The sequence below is a fragment of the Lethenteron reissneri genome, chromosome 24, assembly GCF_015708825.2.
Source record: "Lethenteron reissneri isolate LAM-NWPU_2019-01 chromosome 24, ASM1570882v1, whole genome shotgun sequence".
Classification (NCBI taxonomy): domain Eukaryota; kingdom Metazoa; phylum Chordata; class Hyperoartia; order Petromyzontiformes; family Petromyzontidae; genus Lethenteron; species Lethenteron reissneri.
In genome coordinates, this window is record NC_083802.1 from 5,867,511 (window position 1) to 5,885,941 (window position 18,431).

General features: G+C 51.9%; 1 protein-coding gene across 1 annotated transcript in view; it reads right to left on the bottom strand.

Annotated features, from left to right (window-relative positions):
- Window positions 1-3,056: 3,056 nt before the first annotated feature.
- LOC133346326 (sodium/potassium/calcium exchanger 2-like) overlaps window positions 3,057-18,431 on the bottom strand; it is an 87,265-nt gene continuing 71,890 nt past the window's right edge. The window contains 2 exon segments of the mRNA XM_061557822.1: window positions 3,057-6,187; window positions 10,634-10,800. Coding sequence (XP_061413806.1) covers window positions 5,938-6,187; window positions 10,634-10,800 — 417 coding nt within the window. The 3' untranslated portion in view covers window positions 3,057-5,937.

The window sequence follows — 18,431 nt, forward strand, 5'->3', positions numbered from 1 at the left end:
ATCATTTAGTGACGCGCTGCGCCATCGTACACGATTGACAACATCGTGTATCGATGTGACGAATGAAAACGTGGAGGGCGTCCTTTGCGTGATGATGATCGGGTCTCTGTCGTGAACAAAACATATTTAGTTTCCACAAACACGTGGCAGTTTCTCCATGAGTGCATCTCATCTCCCTCCCCGGACTTCAGAACTCCTCCTGACTTTTCATTTTTAAATCCTTTATATTATTCAGCTCACTTGCTTGCTTGCGTGCGCGCTTACGACCGTGCAAATCTTTCGGTCGTTTTTTAACCCATTTCCCGTGATCCAATCGAGCTGACATTTTGCACACAGACTCGTTGTGCGTGACAATTTATTTTCCTGAACATTTTTCCCAAAATTTTTTACTTTTTAGGAATATTTTTTTCATAATTAATTTAAAATACCAATGTGATAAAAATGAAACTCTTACTCAAGAAAAACAGAAATGAATAATAAAATAAAACCGATGACACGCATATAAAGGATTTATAGTGAAAAACCTTGTTTTTACGGGTTAATTTTTTAAAACCTCAAACTCCCTCCCACCACCCCATCTTCAAACGCTCTCCAATGTGCACGTGTTACCACTTTGTCCAGCATCTTGAGACGCAGTCGCAGACTGTTGTTGCATTTCCAACGAAGGTGGCTTTCCATGCATTCATTACGGAATGGGGTGAGAGCATCGATTCGTTACAATAAACAACAAATTCTGCTTTAATAATTAGTACTGAGCAGTCATTATACTCTCCCTGAGCCAGCCAGCCAGCTCCAACAACTATTATTTTAACGTGGAATACAATGGCAGTTTGTTTAAATAGGATTTACATTGAGAAAATGTCTTAGACACCCTGATCCAACCCGTGCCTCTCTCTACCTCGCAGTAGCGATCGGCAGGTTGCATTTAGTGGGGCAAAGTGTGGGCACTCCCATCCGTGCATGTTGAACTTCTATCGCACCGTACGTAGCCAGCTGTGCTAATCGTAGGTGCGGGATAAAGTATAGCTCTTCCGAGATGCCTATCCAGCGTGGAAGAGTAGGCCAAAAACACCCTCTAGTGCTGTCTCTGGTGGAGGCCCATCCACCAGCGGTGGCATGGGCGAGTACTTTCAAAGTTGCACCTTTAACCTTTTAAAATCATACGTAAACCCCAGTATTGTAATCCTGTCTCTGTATATCAACATCGCCATTGGACGGCTCCTAGGCCACCCATCCAGCTCCAGTATGTGGTTTTTTTAAATGCTGCAAACCGTGGCAGTGCAAGGATTAAATGCCGAAAATAAATAATTATTTGATTGTCCTCGCGAATTTTAATGGAGAAGTGCATGGTACATCCAACATTCCTGTAACCCGGTCAAAATAAACATCCACGACCAATAATACAGTCCAATAAAATAGCAGTTTACATAGGTCAAAACATAATGGACAGCTTAAAAGTTCTACATGTGTGACCCAGATAATGCATAGAGGGCAAAGCAGTGAACTAATGTCGTTAATACCAGTACTCTTTATATTTGTAAAGCGTTGGTCATGCAACTTGCATCTCACGATTGATGAGGAACCACAGGCCAAGCTGCAAGGGTGCCAGCCAGTGAGCTGGCGCCAACAATTGCCCAAGCTCTGCAGTCCAGACAATCGGTGAGTGTTTCTACACGCGTGGGAGGATACCGGAGCACAGTGCAAAAAAAAAAAACACGTGTGCGGTGGGGAGAGGGGAGGCACTCGATCCCCATGCAGACGGAACAGGTGGAGTCCACAGTTGCTGCACCGCCTCGATACCCACGGGAAGGGAGCATGACAACATCTGTGCGATCCACCACTGGATTGCAGGCCACGTGCATAGCCACCACGGCGACAGAGAGCAGGGGCAATACGTATGTGCATGCAAGACGAAGGGGTTGATTTAAATAGCATGCTACAAAGGATAGCTCTTAGATTTACATACTTGGAGAGAATTGGAACGATGGCAAAAGTGAAATCAGTTTCAGATATTAGGAACAGCACAGGAGGTGTGATCACTTATTGCAAAACTCCCCCCCCCCCCCCATGAATTAGAGGTTACAACGAAAAGGCAATAGTTGACGAAGCAGAGGGAGTGCGGGGCTGGAATAAATAATTGGAACGTACGACCTATTAAGTTATACATAAAATACAAAGACTCGTTTAATTGGACACAATTAAAACAAACGGTGCCTTCGGAACTGGACGTCTCACACATGTGGTTGAGGACGGTGACCTCCGAGCTCTGCGCGGACATCAGAGAGTGGCAACTCCACCGCTTGGGCCGTACGGACGCTGCGGTGGACAACGAGGGGCCGTCGTCGCACCTGCCACACATCCAGCACCTCATTCTGAAACTTGCACCAGCAGCAGCAGCACCAGCAGGTACACCAGCAACACCAGCAGCATCAGCAGCAGCAACACCAGCAGCATCAGCACCAGCACCAGCAACACCATCAGGTACACCAGCAACACCATCAGGTACACCAGCAACACCAGCACCATCAGCACCAGCAGCAACAGCAGCACCAGCAGCATCAGCATCAGCACCATCAGCACCAGCAGCACCATCAGCACCAGCAGCAACAGCAGCATCAGCATCAGCACCAGCAACACCAGCAGCATCAGCAGCATCAGCAGCAACAACAGCAGCAGCAGCAACAGCATCATCACCATCAGCAGCAACAGCAGCAACAACAGCAGCAGCAACAGCACCATCAGCACCAGCAGCAACAGCACCAGCAGCACAGTCAGCACCAGCAACAGCAGCAACACCAGCAGCAGTAGCAGCAGCAACAGCAGCAGCATCAGCAGCAGCAACAGCAGCACCAGCAGCAGCATCAGCAGCAGCAACTACACCAGCAGCAGCAACAGCAGCAGCAGCAACAGCAGCACCAGCAGCAGCAACAACAGCAGCAGCAGCAACAGCAGCACCAGCAGCAGCATCAGCAGCAGCATCAGCACCAGCAGCAGCATCAGCAGCAGCAACTACACCAGCAACAGGAGCAGCATCAGCAGCAGCAACAGCAGCACCAGCAGCAACAGCAGCAGCAGCAACAGGAGCAGCAGCAGCAGCTCTCTAATGCGGCATTAGCGAGCTGCGCATTGCGTGCCATCCCAGCCCAAGGCTGGCAGGAATGATTTTGACACGCTTCTACCCTCCGTGCAGATAAAGCAACACCGATGTCTCTCTCGTCAATGTCATTTAAAACCCGTTGCCTCAAAGCAGTTCAGATGTCGGCAGCGGCCAAGTTGAAATATGCTTAAAATAACTTCACTCGAGTGTGCACATGTGCCATCACGTTTGCGGGCTGTTTTTTTTGTTTCATCTCAACGAATGAGGGTCTTAGGACAGCACTTGTCAGCTCTTTGTAATCCAGGTGTGTTGCTTTACGATTGAGCAATTCCATCGTCCCCTCCACGTATTGAACCCTGGCCGTGTGTGTCCAGGGCTCACCGTCCCCGTGCACGCTTTCTTCACGCCCAGTCCTCGCTTAACGCGTGGTGTTACACTAAAGGCGCTTTCGCTAAAAGCGCGGTTCTTCCACGAGGGATCACTTGTCGCGCAGCGCGGAACGCATCCCCCCCCTTCCTCCCCGTTATAACGCGGTTTCTGAGCGGTCGACGACGAACGGCTTTCTCGAGCTGCGCGGCTGAGCGGTACGAGACTTTGTGCACGATGAGATAGTAGCGTAGTGGCGTAGCCTCAGTTCTTTGTGCCGCCATCTCAATGCGCGTGCGTCCATCGTATCTCGCCAAGTTTTACCGTTACGTTATTTATGGGGAAATTGTATTAGCTGAATGTTTGAATGTTGAAGTTGTTTTGTAACGTACGTAGCCAGCCGTGCTTATCGGAGGTGCGGGGGAAGTACAACAAACTAAACAAACAAGCAGTTCTCAAGAAATGAGTTTTCAATCTAGATTTAAAAGTGCATAGCTCCGGTGGCTTCCTAATATCAGAAGGAAGAGCGTTCCAGACGGCCGCAGACGTGCATCTGAAAGCGCGCGATGCAGTGGCCGTCTTTGTTCAATGGGTAGCCAAAAGCCGCTGCGAGGATGACGGGAGTTCGCAAGGTGTTGTGGTCCATTTGTGTGCCAGCATTTTGTGTATAACGAGTTACTATCTTACAATGTATTCGTTCACTTTTCCGGAACGCATCTACCGCATTAAGCGAGGACTTTACCGTGGCAGTTCCGGGTGGGTGCTTTGCACATGGGCCTGCTACATCGCTAAATGCAACACTAAGCCTTAACTTGGGAAGTATATCCCCTCTGCGCTGCAATGATACTTCTTCAACGGAAGCAATGAGAATTCTACGTACGTTACCACTACATAGGCAGGTGTATTTTAAGCAGAGCCAACTAAACGTGCCCGCGCGTGTCCGGGACTTTTCACTGCCATGTAATCGAAGCGTCGGCATTCTCCTGGTGTGTCGTCTCCGGAGAATGTGAGCGCTGGAGAAACAAGTGGTCAGGCGTTCCTCCCGATTCGTGATCAACATACGCGTTTAAGCTTTCTTGACTGGCAAACCCTCTTGTATATTGGTGGTTTAAGCAAAACAAAAAAACGCACAATTTTCAACACTTTATTGCATTGCTTTTTCTGACCGTTCCTCGACTCTGTGCCTGGCTCTATTCGTCTCTGACTTGAGGATAGCGTTGACCCTACAATTTGGGCGATGCGTCAATTTCAAATGTGTTACTATTTCCCGTCTGTCTCAAGTGTCATCTCAATAAAGCTAACGCATGCTCACATGGGGCCTGCACAGATGATCATTTGTGATCTGCAGGCCACTGTTTGGGCTTTCATCAGCTACATGAAAACAAAGATTCCTACATAAGAGTGCATATGTCTCCGGAAATTGCAGTACATCACGAAACATGTTGGTAAAGAAACAAGAAAGAGTAATGGCTTCGTGCACAATCAAACATTGTCTCCAATTAATAGCTGATCAAATCACATTGTTGGAGCTTAACACGCGGATAGCGTTGACGCATATCCGCATCTGCGAGACCATAATTTAGCAGAGCCCTTGGAAAATTCCATTCCGAGGGCCATCCTTTCCTCTAACTTCGTAGAAAGCGTGTCTCTGTACGTGAAGGGTCGTTCGTCAAGCCCGTTTAATGTTCACACACGAACGCGAGCACGACGCAGCGCCACTTTACAGCCAGGACCCCGACTCACCTTGGACGCTTCTAATCGTCAAAACCCCCGTCAAACCGATAGACCCCATTAACGATGACACGTTCGAAACTGCACGGCAATGCGGTTAGATGTCCCGTATCAGTTATCTTTTGCTCCATTCGTTGCTACAGGACTACCAAGCGGTTTGAGGTTTAACGTTGAGAGAAAAGAAAAACACATTCCAGTATATACCCCCCTCCCTCTCCACAAACCAATCTGAAGCCTCAATTGAAGATGGTGCAAAGCAATTCCCCCCTTTGGCTACGTAGCCAACGGTGCTTCAAGTGTCGGTTATTGTAAGGACGTCAGGTGCAGCGTCGATGACGGTCGCATGGTCGACCATCACGACCGCTCCGTTCCCCCTTCCTCTTCACCACTGACCGAGGGATGACGACGGCTCATCCGCAGGACGAGTGTCAAACGCGCTCTCTCTCTCTCCCTTAGTCCTTCTCGGGAACCGCCTCTATTGGGGAAGAATCTCCCCACCGTTCACCCGTCTGCTCCCACGTGACAGGGTCCAGACGCACGTCAACGTGCGGCTCGGGGTGTCGCAGCAAAGCACTCCGTGGTGCGCCGCGGTGGAATCGCGCTTCAATGAGACTTGGGACGACGGCAACAACGACGACGATGACGACGACATGCAACGTAACGACGAAGCGAGGGAATGCATTGCTTGAGGATGACGCGTTGACTTGACTCTAGCACGGCCAGGGCTAAGTGGGGCCACGCGATCAGACGGTGATCGGGCAGACGATGACGCGGTCCTCCAGAAGCACGCTCGTCACCAGGAAGACCAAGTAGAGCAAGAACATGATGCCTCCCAGTGCCTTGTTCATCTTCCAGCCGCAGAGAGCGATGGAGATGATGACGAAGAGTAGCATGAGGAAGAGCAGCACGATGGCGCAGAAGAGCCCGTTGCTGCTCACCTTCACCGGTTCGAACGAGTGGAGCATGGCGAAGAGCAGCCAGGGAAAGGGCAGGCTGCACGGAGGACATTGGGAACGTGGAAGAGGAGGAGAGAGAGAGAGAGGAGAGAGGCAAGGAGAAACACGTCAGTGGATGATGTCTCGTCGAAATGAAGGTGCGACTTAGAACAGAACCAATTGGTGCGTTTTTAAAATTTGTATCGTCCGTCAGCCATAGTCAATTCACTACTCAGCGAAGGCCTCTCCAAGCTGTTGCCACCTCGCATGACCCTGCGCTGTAACAATCCATCCAGTGCCTGCACAAGAGCTAATTGCTCCGTCTCCTCGGTGGGACATCCTCTTGGACGCGCCCCATTTCCTGGCTGCCGTTCCGTCAGCATTCTTGACCATCGCCAATTATTGCTTTCAGATGTGTCCTGCCCTTTGATTGACGTTTTAACACATGACCGAAATGATATCAATCGTTGGTAAAGAAATGTTTGATATTTACTTCTGGTAAAAAATAAAAATAACCTATTCACCTGTCTCTCTTTAGATTAATGTAACTGGATAAACCTTTACAGAAAATATATCTATCACATTTGACTCTCTCACCGGGTGTCGTCAAACTACCCAGGAGCAACTCCCACAGTGTATCAAGCGTGGTAGCATGGATCTGCCCGTTTAATGGAGATCCCACCTTGCCAGTGGAGTTGGCAGAGGATTCCCAAGGTAAAAACAAACAAAATAACTTTAAACTAGGTTTAATTTTACCAGTTAAGGCCCACTGAGCTATATAGGTATTTTCAGAAGTGACCTGGCCACAAATGATAGTTCAACGAAGTGGCTTAAATTATGTGGAAATTTATAGCAGCCAAATACCCTGAATGCCTTTTGATTTTAAATGCGGAGAGAAAAAACAGAGAAAACAATCCACGCAACTATGGGGAGAACATGCAAACTCCCAATATACAGGCGTCAGGGTCGGGATCAACCTTTGGGTATTTCCGTAAAGTCACGTAGATGGGAACCCGCTCGTAGGTTCCAGAAGGGGGGCGTGGCCTTGGGGGCGGAGCCAGGCCACGCTGGCAGTATAAGAGGGGCCCTGGGCGGGGACCTCGGGCTGTCGTTTGGAGTGGGATCTGCGTCATCATCGTTGCTGCTGAAGTTCGTCACCATCGTCGCTGTCGTCTCCACTTGACATTGCGCTGCTAGACATAGTTGGCTGTCTCGGTTCAGCACCGTCAGTGTCAGAAGGCTAGCGTAGTGTGTAGGCTAGCAACCAGTGTAGAGTTGCGTTTAAGCGAGAGACAGCAGAGTGTGTAACAGTGTAGGCTGTGTATTGTATAAAGTGTACAAAGTGTGCTCGGTGTTTAATTAAAGAATTGCCTCCAAGAAGTTACGTCTCCAAGTCAGTCACTAGACATACATTAAAAAAACACATTTCTCTTTGGTTGTGACATTTTTCTTTAAGCAAGAAAAAAACTAGGGAAATGCATCTTGGCAACAATTCTCAAACTTTTCATTCAATAACCCACTGAGTGTGATTATACAAGATATTGCAAGACATAATAATCAGCGATATATCAATATAAGACAATTAGAAAATATTTATGGAGGCAGTCTGCTTCCAATGATGAAGACAAAGTGTTGGACACTAGAAAGCATGCAGGCATTTCGCAGAAATTAATTCCTGGAAAGATAATAAAATGTTGAACACCCCAACGTTGAAATCGAAATCATCTCGCGTTTATAGGGTTGCCAGGAGGAGCATTGCGGGCCAGTAATAGAGACGCTGATTTAAGCCGGTTTACATTATTTCTTTCCTTGATGCATTACCGGTCGCTGTCAATATGACTGTCGCTTGGCGACAAAAAGGTTGATTAGAATGCATGCCCCAAAATGCAAGCTGTGTTGCACAACTCGAATCTCCTAGGTTACGAGCTGCAATGCGTGATGGCTGATGGGCAAAGGAGTTTTCGTTGGAGCTTTCAGCAGCTGAGACGCGGCGACCTGTGCACACTGCAGAATTGAACCTTTGCAAATGGGTGCAATCTGCGTGATTATTTTGACGCACTGAGCCGTGTTTTGTTTTCAATGTCACTAATTTATTTTTAAATGCGGTTTCCGCTTTCCTTAATTTACAACATCGTTTGTATTTATGTAGCTTTGCGTGCTCCGTTGCTTAGTGCATGGCTTTCTCATTTTAATTACTTTGTGTTTAGTTGTTTTGTTTATTGCAAAGTGACATTGTTAATTGAAATGGAATCTCTATGATCCTGAATTTAATCTCGGCAGCCACCTGCAACTAAACCAAATTCTTGAGGGTAGCGAGTTTATGATCTCAGCTTGCTCGCCAATGACAACACAAAACAACTGAGTTCAATTAGATTTTTCATTAAATTCATTTTTGGGCACACAACATGTTAACTCTGTTGCGATGTGATTAACAATCGCTCCCAACGCATATAATATGGACAGGCAAATGTGTAGCCTTGCAATGTTTTGCTCACGTTACTGCTGGCAGCTGTGAGATGCCAGCTACCTCGCCTGGTATACAGGAGGTCGTGGGTTCGATCCCGACCCTTATGCCTGTATATTTGGAGTTGGCATGTTCTCCCTATGGTCACGTGGATTTTTCTCCGGGTCCTCCGTTGTTTCGCTGCACCTTTAGAAACATGCATTTAGAATATTTGGCTGCTATAAATGTCGACGTGATAAGCCACTTCGTTGAGCTATCATTTGTGGCCAGGTCGCTTCTGAAAAACAGTTCCATAGCTCAGTGGACCTTACTTGGTAAAAAAAAAACAAGAGAGGGAGCTTGAGAAATCTCCTCCGTGCTGGCAAGAAAGTTTTGGAATAAGTATAACCCGTAAAAACAAAGTTTTTCACTCTAAATCCTTTATATGCGTGGCGGCTAGAGTCTTCTCGTCCTCTGGCTTGAGATGGCTGCCACCTATGGGTCAGATGATTGTCTGCCAGTATTAAGCAATTGGTAATTAAATATTTAATTTGTTTTCACTAAACAGTGTCAAATTTTGGAAAAATGTTCACGAACATTAATTGTCTCGCACAACGAGTCTGTGTGCAAAATGTCAGCTCGATTGGATCACGGGAAGTGGGTTAAAAAACGACTGAAAGATTTGCACGGTCGTAAGCAAGCAAGCAAACACGCAAGCACGCAAGCACGCAAGCACGCAAGCAAGCAAGCGAACTTAATATAAAGGATTTAAAAAGTGGGATTACCCACAATTTTTCTCGCAACATTCGACCTGCAGCTCAATTAATTTTTGGGGTACACAGGGATACCGCTGGCTGGACAGAGGCGGTGGGATTTAAGAAACCAGCCCCTTGTTTCAACCACAGCGTCAGGAGATGGAACCGGCGGCCTCTGGATTGCAAGTTCAGTTCGCCCAACCGTCGCACCACGGTAGCATCCAGCATTGATGAGCAATCTTTTGAAGTAACTTCGAAATCAGTTGTTCAATGGCATCTTCTGGAATGTGTGTCTTTAACATCAGCTGATGCACTCGTCGTCAAGTGGATTTCGTTTAACTTCGTGAGAACTCAAGGAGACCAGGAAGAGCCTCATTTGCAAGACTGACCTGAGTCACGAACGTGATCAAACGCGACGAAAAGCAACAAGAGCATCAATGACGTTAAGCCTCGTGTGGTGGTGTGTGTGTACGGGGCGTGTCGTGAGTGGTGAGCGTGGTGTCAGAGGTGTGTGTGTGTGGTAAGTGGTGAGTATCTGTGGTGAGTGTGAGTGGTGTGTGTGTACGGGGCGTGTCGTGAGTGGTGAGCGTGGTGTCAGAGGTGTGTGTGTGTGGTAAGTGGTGAGTATCTGTGGTGAGTGTGAGTGGTATGTATGTTGAAACTTATTTCGCAACGTAACGTAGCCAACCGTACTAATAAGCGATGTAGCGTGTCTGGTGTGTGTGTGTTTGGTGAGTGTGAGTGGTGAGTATCAGTGGTGTGTATGTCGCATGTCTGGGGTGTGTGTTTGGAGAGTGTGAGTGGTGATTATCAGTGGTGTGCATGTCGCGTTGTCTGGTGTGTGCGTTGGGCAAGTGTGAGCGGTGAGTATCAGTGGTGTGTATGTTGCGTTGGGCAAGTGTGAGTGGTGAGTATCAGTGGTGTGTATGTTGCATGTCTGGTGTGTGTGTTTGGTGAGTGTGAGCGGTGAGTATCAGTGGTGTGTATGTTGCGTTGTCTGGTGTGTGCGTTGGGCAAGTGTGAGTGGTGAGTATCAGTGGTGTGTATATTGCATGTCTGGTGTGTGTGTTTGGTGAGTGTGAGCGGTGAGTATCAGTGGTGAGTATGTCGCATGTCTGGTGTGTGCGTTGGGAGAGTGTGAGCGGTGAGTGAAGTTCTCAAAGGAAACATGTTCATCTCATGACTCCGTTCAAACACAGTTTGCTGAGCACAGGCCCAGAGGCCCAAAGTATCAAGCGGCCAGCAACAAACAGCACCATTGCAGGGGTACATCGACTAGAGTCTGCGTGCACGTGCTGAAGCCCACCCAATGGTGATGTCGAAGATGTTGCTGCCCACGGAGCTGGAGACGGCCATGTCACCCAGTCCCTTGCGAGCGACGATCACGCTGGTGATGAGGTCAGGGATGGAGGTTCCTGCTGCCAGGATGGTGAGGCCCATGATCTCCTCCGTGATGCCAATGGTCTCTCCCACCTGAGGGTCAAAGGAGGAGATGTGAGGATCCTGTAAGTCGGCATCTCACTGCCAGGAAATGAGGACATTTTGGTGAGATGTCCTCTATTTAACAAATGTATATATATTGCATAATATTTGATTGATATGCTACACACGCACGAGTGAGTATTGAAGTCTACTGTGGTATTTGTGAAACGTTAGGCAGACACTCAGATTCCCAGACGACGTTGGTAAACTCTGAAGTTGTATCATAGAAAGTAGATATGCACATAGCATCTTCACCAACTGATTTGTAACTGCGGTTTTACACGCTGTGTGTGTGTGTGTCTGTGCATATGTAGTAAGTATATGGAGGCTTGACGACAGGATCGGAGGCACACTTATTTATTACACCAACACAGTTATTACAGGTCACTGGGCTACAGGGATTTCTCGACAGCTAACCCCTCTAACCTATACCAATTCCTCCACTACGGAACTAGGGGAGGCTATCTGTCCCAGCTTGGTTAAGCTGGGATCCCGGCTCCCTGAGTCACCAGACCAGCTTCGTCTGGGCTCTCGGGGCCACGCCACCGGCTTGCCCTGGTCGGCCCTTATAAGGACAGCGAGCCAGGGGAGCTCTGGGGCCTACACTAGCAGGTCTTCCGTCTTCTCTGGTTAAAGCTGAGTCCCGACCTCGAGCCCTCGAGCTCATCACCTTTTATAGGACTCCCCCCGAGGGGGGGCCCGTGGGGGACGCACATTCGGACGTCGGTGCGAGCGCCACCCTTGTGTACGGCCGTAACCCCGCCCCTTGTGTTTGTTGGCCATCCGTGGCCATGCATAATCACACCTCAACATTCGTAGCCATGCGCAATTACACCTCTACATCACCCCCCCTTGTACAGCTCGCAGCCGTCCCTGGCTGCAAAAAAAACGTGAATAAAGGTGCATACCTCACGAAAACCCCGTGTGTGTGCCTCGCGTAATTTTTAACAAGAACAAGAGAATCTTAACAAGAACAACAACAGGAAGAGAGAGAGAGAGAGAGAGAAAAAAAATAACCCGACGCGCTCCCCCCGAATAAACACCCCAAAACCAACATATATACACACTCCGGACGCCACCCCTCCCATTGTCCGCAAGGCCCCCCAACGGCCGACCTCACAACAGTCTGCGCGTTTTGGCGCGCGTTCTCGCGGCGGGCCCGTCACAAGGGCCCGTCCCGGCACGCTCAGTGACGGTTGTTGACGGTCCGGGTACAAGAGAGTCAGGCGTCGCTGCCGAGTGACCCCCGACCCCTCCGGGAGAGGTTGGTGGGTGTGGACCCGTCACTCCTGTTGCACCTGGGGACGGAATAGTTGATGTCAAGTTAGGCGAGCGCAGCGACGCCGGGGAGTCGGCGGAACCCTCACACGTTTGGCCATGCGTGTGTGCGTGTGAACCCCGGGGCGGCGCGATGAATGGTTTCAACCTTGAGGGGTGCACATACCACCGGCGCCTCCCCCACTTGACGCGAACACACTGCGGCCGCAAGACCTGTACGACCTCCACTGGCCCCCGCCACGGCCGTACCAATTTCGACGAGGTTGCCAGCGGCACCTGGGGACAGTGCAACCACGCCTTGTCCCCCGGTTTCCATTTTACCACCTGTACCCGCCCCAACCGAAGCCTCTCGTTCGCCTTCTGGCGGAGATCAGAATTTTGCGCGGCCGCTTCCCGCGCCTTAGACAATTTGCTGATGTTAAATTTAACGTGTTCGGACAAGTTAGACTTCGCCTGGGGCGCCGAGAGCTTGAGCTGGGTTGCCACAGGGGGGTTTGCCTCGCGCCCATACATTAAAAAGAAAGGGGAAAACCCGGTGGCCGCATGGGGAGCCATTCTGTAGGCCTGCAACACCCCGGCTATACGAAGGTCCCAATCTGTCTGGGATACAGACACCTGCTGGGACAGCATAGACGAGATGGTCCGATGCAGCCGTTCCACCATCCCGTCAGTTTGTGGGTGATACGGAGAGGTCCGAACCTTCTCCGTACCCAAGAGGTCGCACACCTCGCGTAGGAGTTTACCAGAAAAATTCCTACCCTGGTCAGTAAGCAGCCGTTCCGGAGCACCCTTGTCGAGGACATAGCCCTGGACAAAGGCCTCCGCGATGGCCGCTGCCGACTGGTTGGCCAGGGGCCAGGCCATAGGCCATCTCGTGAAGTACTCCACCCCCGTTAATAAATACCTATTTCCCCTGGGCGTAGCGGGAAATGGGCCGAGTATGTCCAGAGCGACGAGCTCGTTAACCCGGGAAACCTTTATGGACTGCAGCGGAGGGTTGGACCCCCTAGCAGGTGGCTTCCTCTGCGCGCATTGCGCGCACGACCCCAGGAGATCCCCCACGTCCTTTGCCATGCCCGGCCAGAAGAAATCTAGCTGGAGCGTGGCAAAGGTCTTGTGAATCCCCAAGTGCAGAAGCCGCTCATGAACAGCCCATACCACCTTACCCCTTAATGCTGCAGGCACCACGAGCCGCTGGCGGTGGGTTTTCCCATCCCAGTGCATTAAAAGACCCTGGAACAACCCCCACGAGTCAACGTTCGCCACCCCCTGACCAGCCCCCCCGACGCGACGGCGCAGAGCGAGGAGGGAGGTGTCCTCCATTTGGAGGCGTCCCCATTCCGCGACCGACAACCCCAGCAACGAATCTCTCCCTTCTTGCTCGATAGGACCCGAAGCTGAAGGCGCATCGGTAGCGGCCACGAGGACCGAATCGGTGGTGACGTTCGGGGGCCTACAACGCCCCGAACCCAAGAGGCACGCGCACTCCGAAGTGGGTGGCAATCGTGACAGGGCGTCAGCGTTCGTGTGGCGGACACCCTTACGATATGTGGTGACAAAGTCATAGTCTTGGAGGATCTCCAACCATCGAGACAACTGGCCCGATGGTTGTTGAACCCGCAGGGCGTACTGTAGTGCTGCATGATCTGTACGGACGGTGAATCGCCGACCGTACAGATACGGGCGGTACTGCTGAATAAAATAAACAATCGCCAATAATTCCCGACGGGTAACGCAGTACCGCTGTTCGGCTGGAGACAGTACCCGACTACCGTAAGCCACCACATGCTCTACGCCCCCAATGAGCTGGGACAGCACGCCCCCGATGCCCGTGTTACTCGCATCAGTATCGAGCAAGAAGGGTTGTGAAAAATCGGGGTAGTTCAACGGCGGAGCCCCCACCAAAGCATTCCGGAGGGCGCGAAAAGCAGCCTCCTCCTCCGGCCCCCAATGAAACCTGACTCCCTTGGACGTCAAGGCATGTAATGGTTTCGCAATCGTAGTGAAGTCAGCCACAAATCGTCGATAATACGATGCGAACCCAATGAAACTCCTGACCTCTCCCACCGAGGTGGGAGTCGGCCAGGAGCTGACGCATTCCGTTTTGGCGGGATCAGTGGATATCCCCGAGCGCCCAACAATGTGACCCAAATATCGCACCGATTCGCGGAGTAAATGGCACTTCTGCGGTTTAAATTTCAAATTGGCAGCCCGCATTTTGAGAAAAATAGCACGCAACCTCTGGAGGTGTTCCTCGAAGGATTTGCTAAAGACGATGACATCGTCTAAGTAAATCAAACACGAATCCCATTGCAAACCTGCCAAGACCAAATCCATTAACCGCTGAAAAGTTGCCGGCGCAGAATGTAAACCCATCGGCAAGCGGTTAAATTGGAAGAGACCTTGCGGCGTACGAAAAGCAGTCTTAGGCTTTGATTCGTCATCCAGAGGAAGCTGCCAGAATCCAGATAGCAAATCGAGGGTGGAAAAGAATCGCGCCCCCGCCAAGGCATCGAGCGACTCATCCATTCGAGGAAGCGGGTACGCATCTGCCACAGAGATTTTGTTCAGACGGCGAAAGTCGACACAAAACCGCAGTGAGCCGTCGTGTTTTTTCACCAAAACGATCGGTGCGCCCCACGGACTGTTGGAAGGGGAAATGATATCGGCGGCTAGCATGTCATCAACAGCCGATTTGACATGATCCTTTTCAGGCGGGACTCAACCGAAAGGGATTTTGGCGGATTGGCGCGCTGTCACCCGTGTCAATATGGTGTCGCAGCAATTTGGTACAACCAATATCAAATTTGTGTTGACTAAAAACGTCAGCAAATTCGCTCAGGAGAACTCGCAGCTGCGCGCGCTGCGAGTCGGACAGGTCCACTGAACCCGCGCAAAGCGCATCCAGCCATCCGTCATCACAGTCCGAATGCGGTCGCGACGGAGGATCGGTGGATACCTGACCCACGAGTGGTTCCTCATAGGGTACCGGCGTTGCGTGTGCAAGCACGGTCCCTTGAGGAACCACGGCCATTCGCGATCCCACATTAAGGACTGCAATGAAGGGGTCCCCATCCCCTCTCACCATGGTCTGAGCCGCGAGCAAATCGGGTCCATTGACCCCGGCCCGAGATGGTCCCAACAAGACCCCCCTATCCGCAACCCCTTCATTAAACGGCCGACGCAACCTAAGAGGGACGAGCATCTGAGCCCCCGGAGGTACGCGCACAGTTTTTGTCACGAGCGCCTGCACGGTGGCAAACGCCCGACGCTCCGTGGTGGGGGAAGACAAAAAAGTAACGCGTCGGCCCGATGGGAGCTCAATGCACCCCTGGTCAATCAGGATACGGATGGGCATTTTGGCCAAGAAATCCGTCCCCAACAGGCACGGAACCGCGAGTGAGGAGGAACCCAAAACAGGGCCGGATAACTTAATGTCTCCGATGCAGATAGTGGCGCGGATTTGCCCAATAATGCCCAGCGAGCCCCCGTTAGCAGCATAGCATGGCACGTCAACAGGGAGCAAGGGACGACTTTGAACGGGAAGGATGTTATAAATCAAATCAGATATAATGGTCGCCGATGCCCCTGTGTCAATTAAAATCCGCACCTCTACCCCATCAATGTGACCGACCACAACCGATGATCCCGCCGACGCAGCAACAACACGATGGGCGAGCTCCGACCACTGACCTGGTTGGAGCGCTCGCCGCATTACCGAACAATCGCGCACGACGGACGGGGAATTTGGAGCCCTGTTTAGTTGAGCGCGTGAGTGTGTGTCGGATGTGTGTGTGGGCCAAACGTGTGAGGTGCCGCGACTCGCCGTATTTCTCTGCTGGAGCTTGGGAGGAGACGGCGTGGCGTCCTGGCGAGGTGTCGCCCCGCGCTGACGGGGAGCCCGGCATCCTGACGCAACGTGGCCTTGCAGGCCACAGTTGTAGCAGCGTGTGAGCGCCCCCGATGTCCTGGGCTGCTCCTGGCGACTCGGTCCATTCCGAGCCTGTGGCGCCGCCGATCTCCATTCCCCTCGCCGCTCCACCCCGCAGACCTCCTCCGACGGGAGGGCGGTGGCCGCCATGGCATGGCCGGCCGCTCCCTTTGCCGCCTTCCGACGTAGGGACCGCAAGCCCCCGTGTATGTGGCGCGCGATCAGCAGGGACGACATCTCCGCGTCGTCTTGAGCCAGGACGTTGACGTCCAGCTCATCAGCGAGTAGCAGCAGCTTCTCAGCTACCATGGCATCCACTCCTTCCTTGTCCATCCTTGGAAAAGCAGCCTTTGCCAGGGCTAGGAGAGCCGTCCGGAAGGCCAGGGGCGATTCGTTAGCGCCCCGATGCCGATCGTGGAACAGCTGCCTGCAGTCCGAAGGCGGCCCATAGACGGCCGACAGCAGCTGCAACGCCAGGTGTAGAGTGGCGCGCTTTTCCCTAGGCGCCGAGGTGAGGGTAGCCAGAGCGTCGTTGTCCAGCATCGCCGGCAGCGCGCGTAGAGCCTCGGCGTCCGTCCAGTTCGCCATCTCCTGATGAGCGATGAACCGCCTCTTGAAGCCGCCCCAGTCTCCGTCTGCGCCTACGAATTCTTTCAGAGGCGGCAGACGCTGCTGCAAGGCGACGTCCGTGGCTGTAGATCGCTCTCCGTCGCTCCCCGCCGATGATACAGTGTGGGCGGGCTGTGCACATGGCATCGCCGGTCGCTCCGATGTTGACGCGCCGGCCGGTGTTGATGATGTCACGGCTTGTGCTTGGCGCTCAGCAGTCACGTGACGCGGGCCGGCCCCGCCGTCCGCTCGCACTGTAGAGATGGCGGGAAATTTAACCGCCAGCCGCGTCGGGGTGGCGGGAAACGTCGCCGCACGCCGGCTGCTGTCGTCGACCCGCGCTGCCCCTCCAGCCCCCAGCCGCGTGATCTCCTCCAACGCAGCGGCGGCGGCGTAGAGCAGTTCCGCCAGGCGGGAGTGGGCCAGCCGGAGTCCTTCAGCCGACGCATCCCCCCCCTCTTGTCGTAGCGGCGCGGGCGTACTTGGCCCCGGCTGCTCCGATCCGACCCCGGCCATCTCTGGTGTTGAATCGGCCGCGGCGTCTTCCATCTCCGACTCCTTGGTACGTGTCGTCCCTCGTGTGTCCATCGTTTGGACGTTTTACTTCTGACACCAGATGTAGTAAGTATATGGAGGCTTGACGACAGGATCGGAGGCACACTTATTTACTACACCAACACAGTTATTACAGGTCACTGGGCTACAGGGATTTCTCGACAGCTAACCCCTCTAACCTATACCAATTCCTCCACTACGGAACTAGGGGAGGCTATCTGTCCCAGCTTGGTTAAGCTGGGATCCCGGCTCCCTGAGTCACCAGACCAGCTTCGTCTGGGCTCTCGGGGCCACGCCACCGGCTTGCCCTGGTCGGCCCTTATAAGGACAGCGAGCCAGGGGAGCTCTGGGGCCTACACTAGCAGGTCTTCCGTCTTCTCTGGTTAAAGCTGAGTCCCGACCTCGAGCCCTCGAGCTCATCACCTTTTATAGGACTCCCCCCGAGGGGGGGCCCGTGGGGGACGCACATTCGGACGTCGGTGCGAGCGCCACCCTTGTGTATGGCCGTAACCCCGCCCCTTGTGTTTGTTGGCCATCCGTGGCCATGCATAATCACACCTCAACATTCGTAGCCATGCGCAATTACACCTCTACACATATTTGGGAAGCCCTGGAGAAGGTGCGGAGAAAGGACAACAAGCTAAACACAAAAAAAACATTTCTAAAGATGTGAGTTTCAAAATAAATGTTATATTTTAAAAGTGTATGTTGAAAATGATGGGAGTACCCACACTTTACTCCACCAAAAGTGACCTGCTTATCGACTCACTTCGATTTACCAATTCGTACTAGACTAGAGGCATGGGGATTTATGAAACTTGCCCCATTATATCTACGTTGAACTTCTCTCGCGCCACATGTAGCCAACCGTGCTAATCGGAGGGGTGCCAGGAGAATAAACCAGCAACCTCCGGATCGCAAGTCCGGCGTGCTGACGTTACTCCATGGAAGCATCATCCCAGACAATGGAGAACGATGATGAAATGGCAGGCAAGGTGGCAGCCAAGGTGGTGGCTGAGAGCCGCTTTGCGGTGTTGCCAGCGTTGTCGAGGCCTGCGTTAACCTCCCTGCCACTCAGCTGGTGTCCACGAGTTACCGAAACAACAGAGCAGACAGCCTGCCTGCTCTCAACCGCAGCTTTAACCAACGTGTCCCTTGGCACTGCTTGTGTCTATTTCATCACAATGATGCACCCCCTCCCCCATCTATGTTATTCCTATTTCTTCAAATGCAGGTTTATTTATTTATC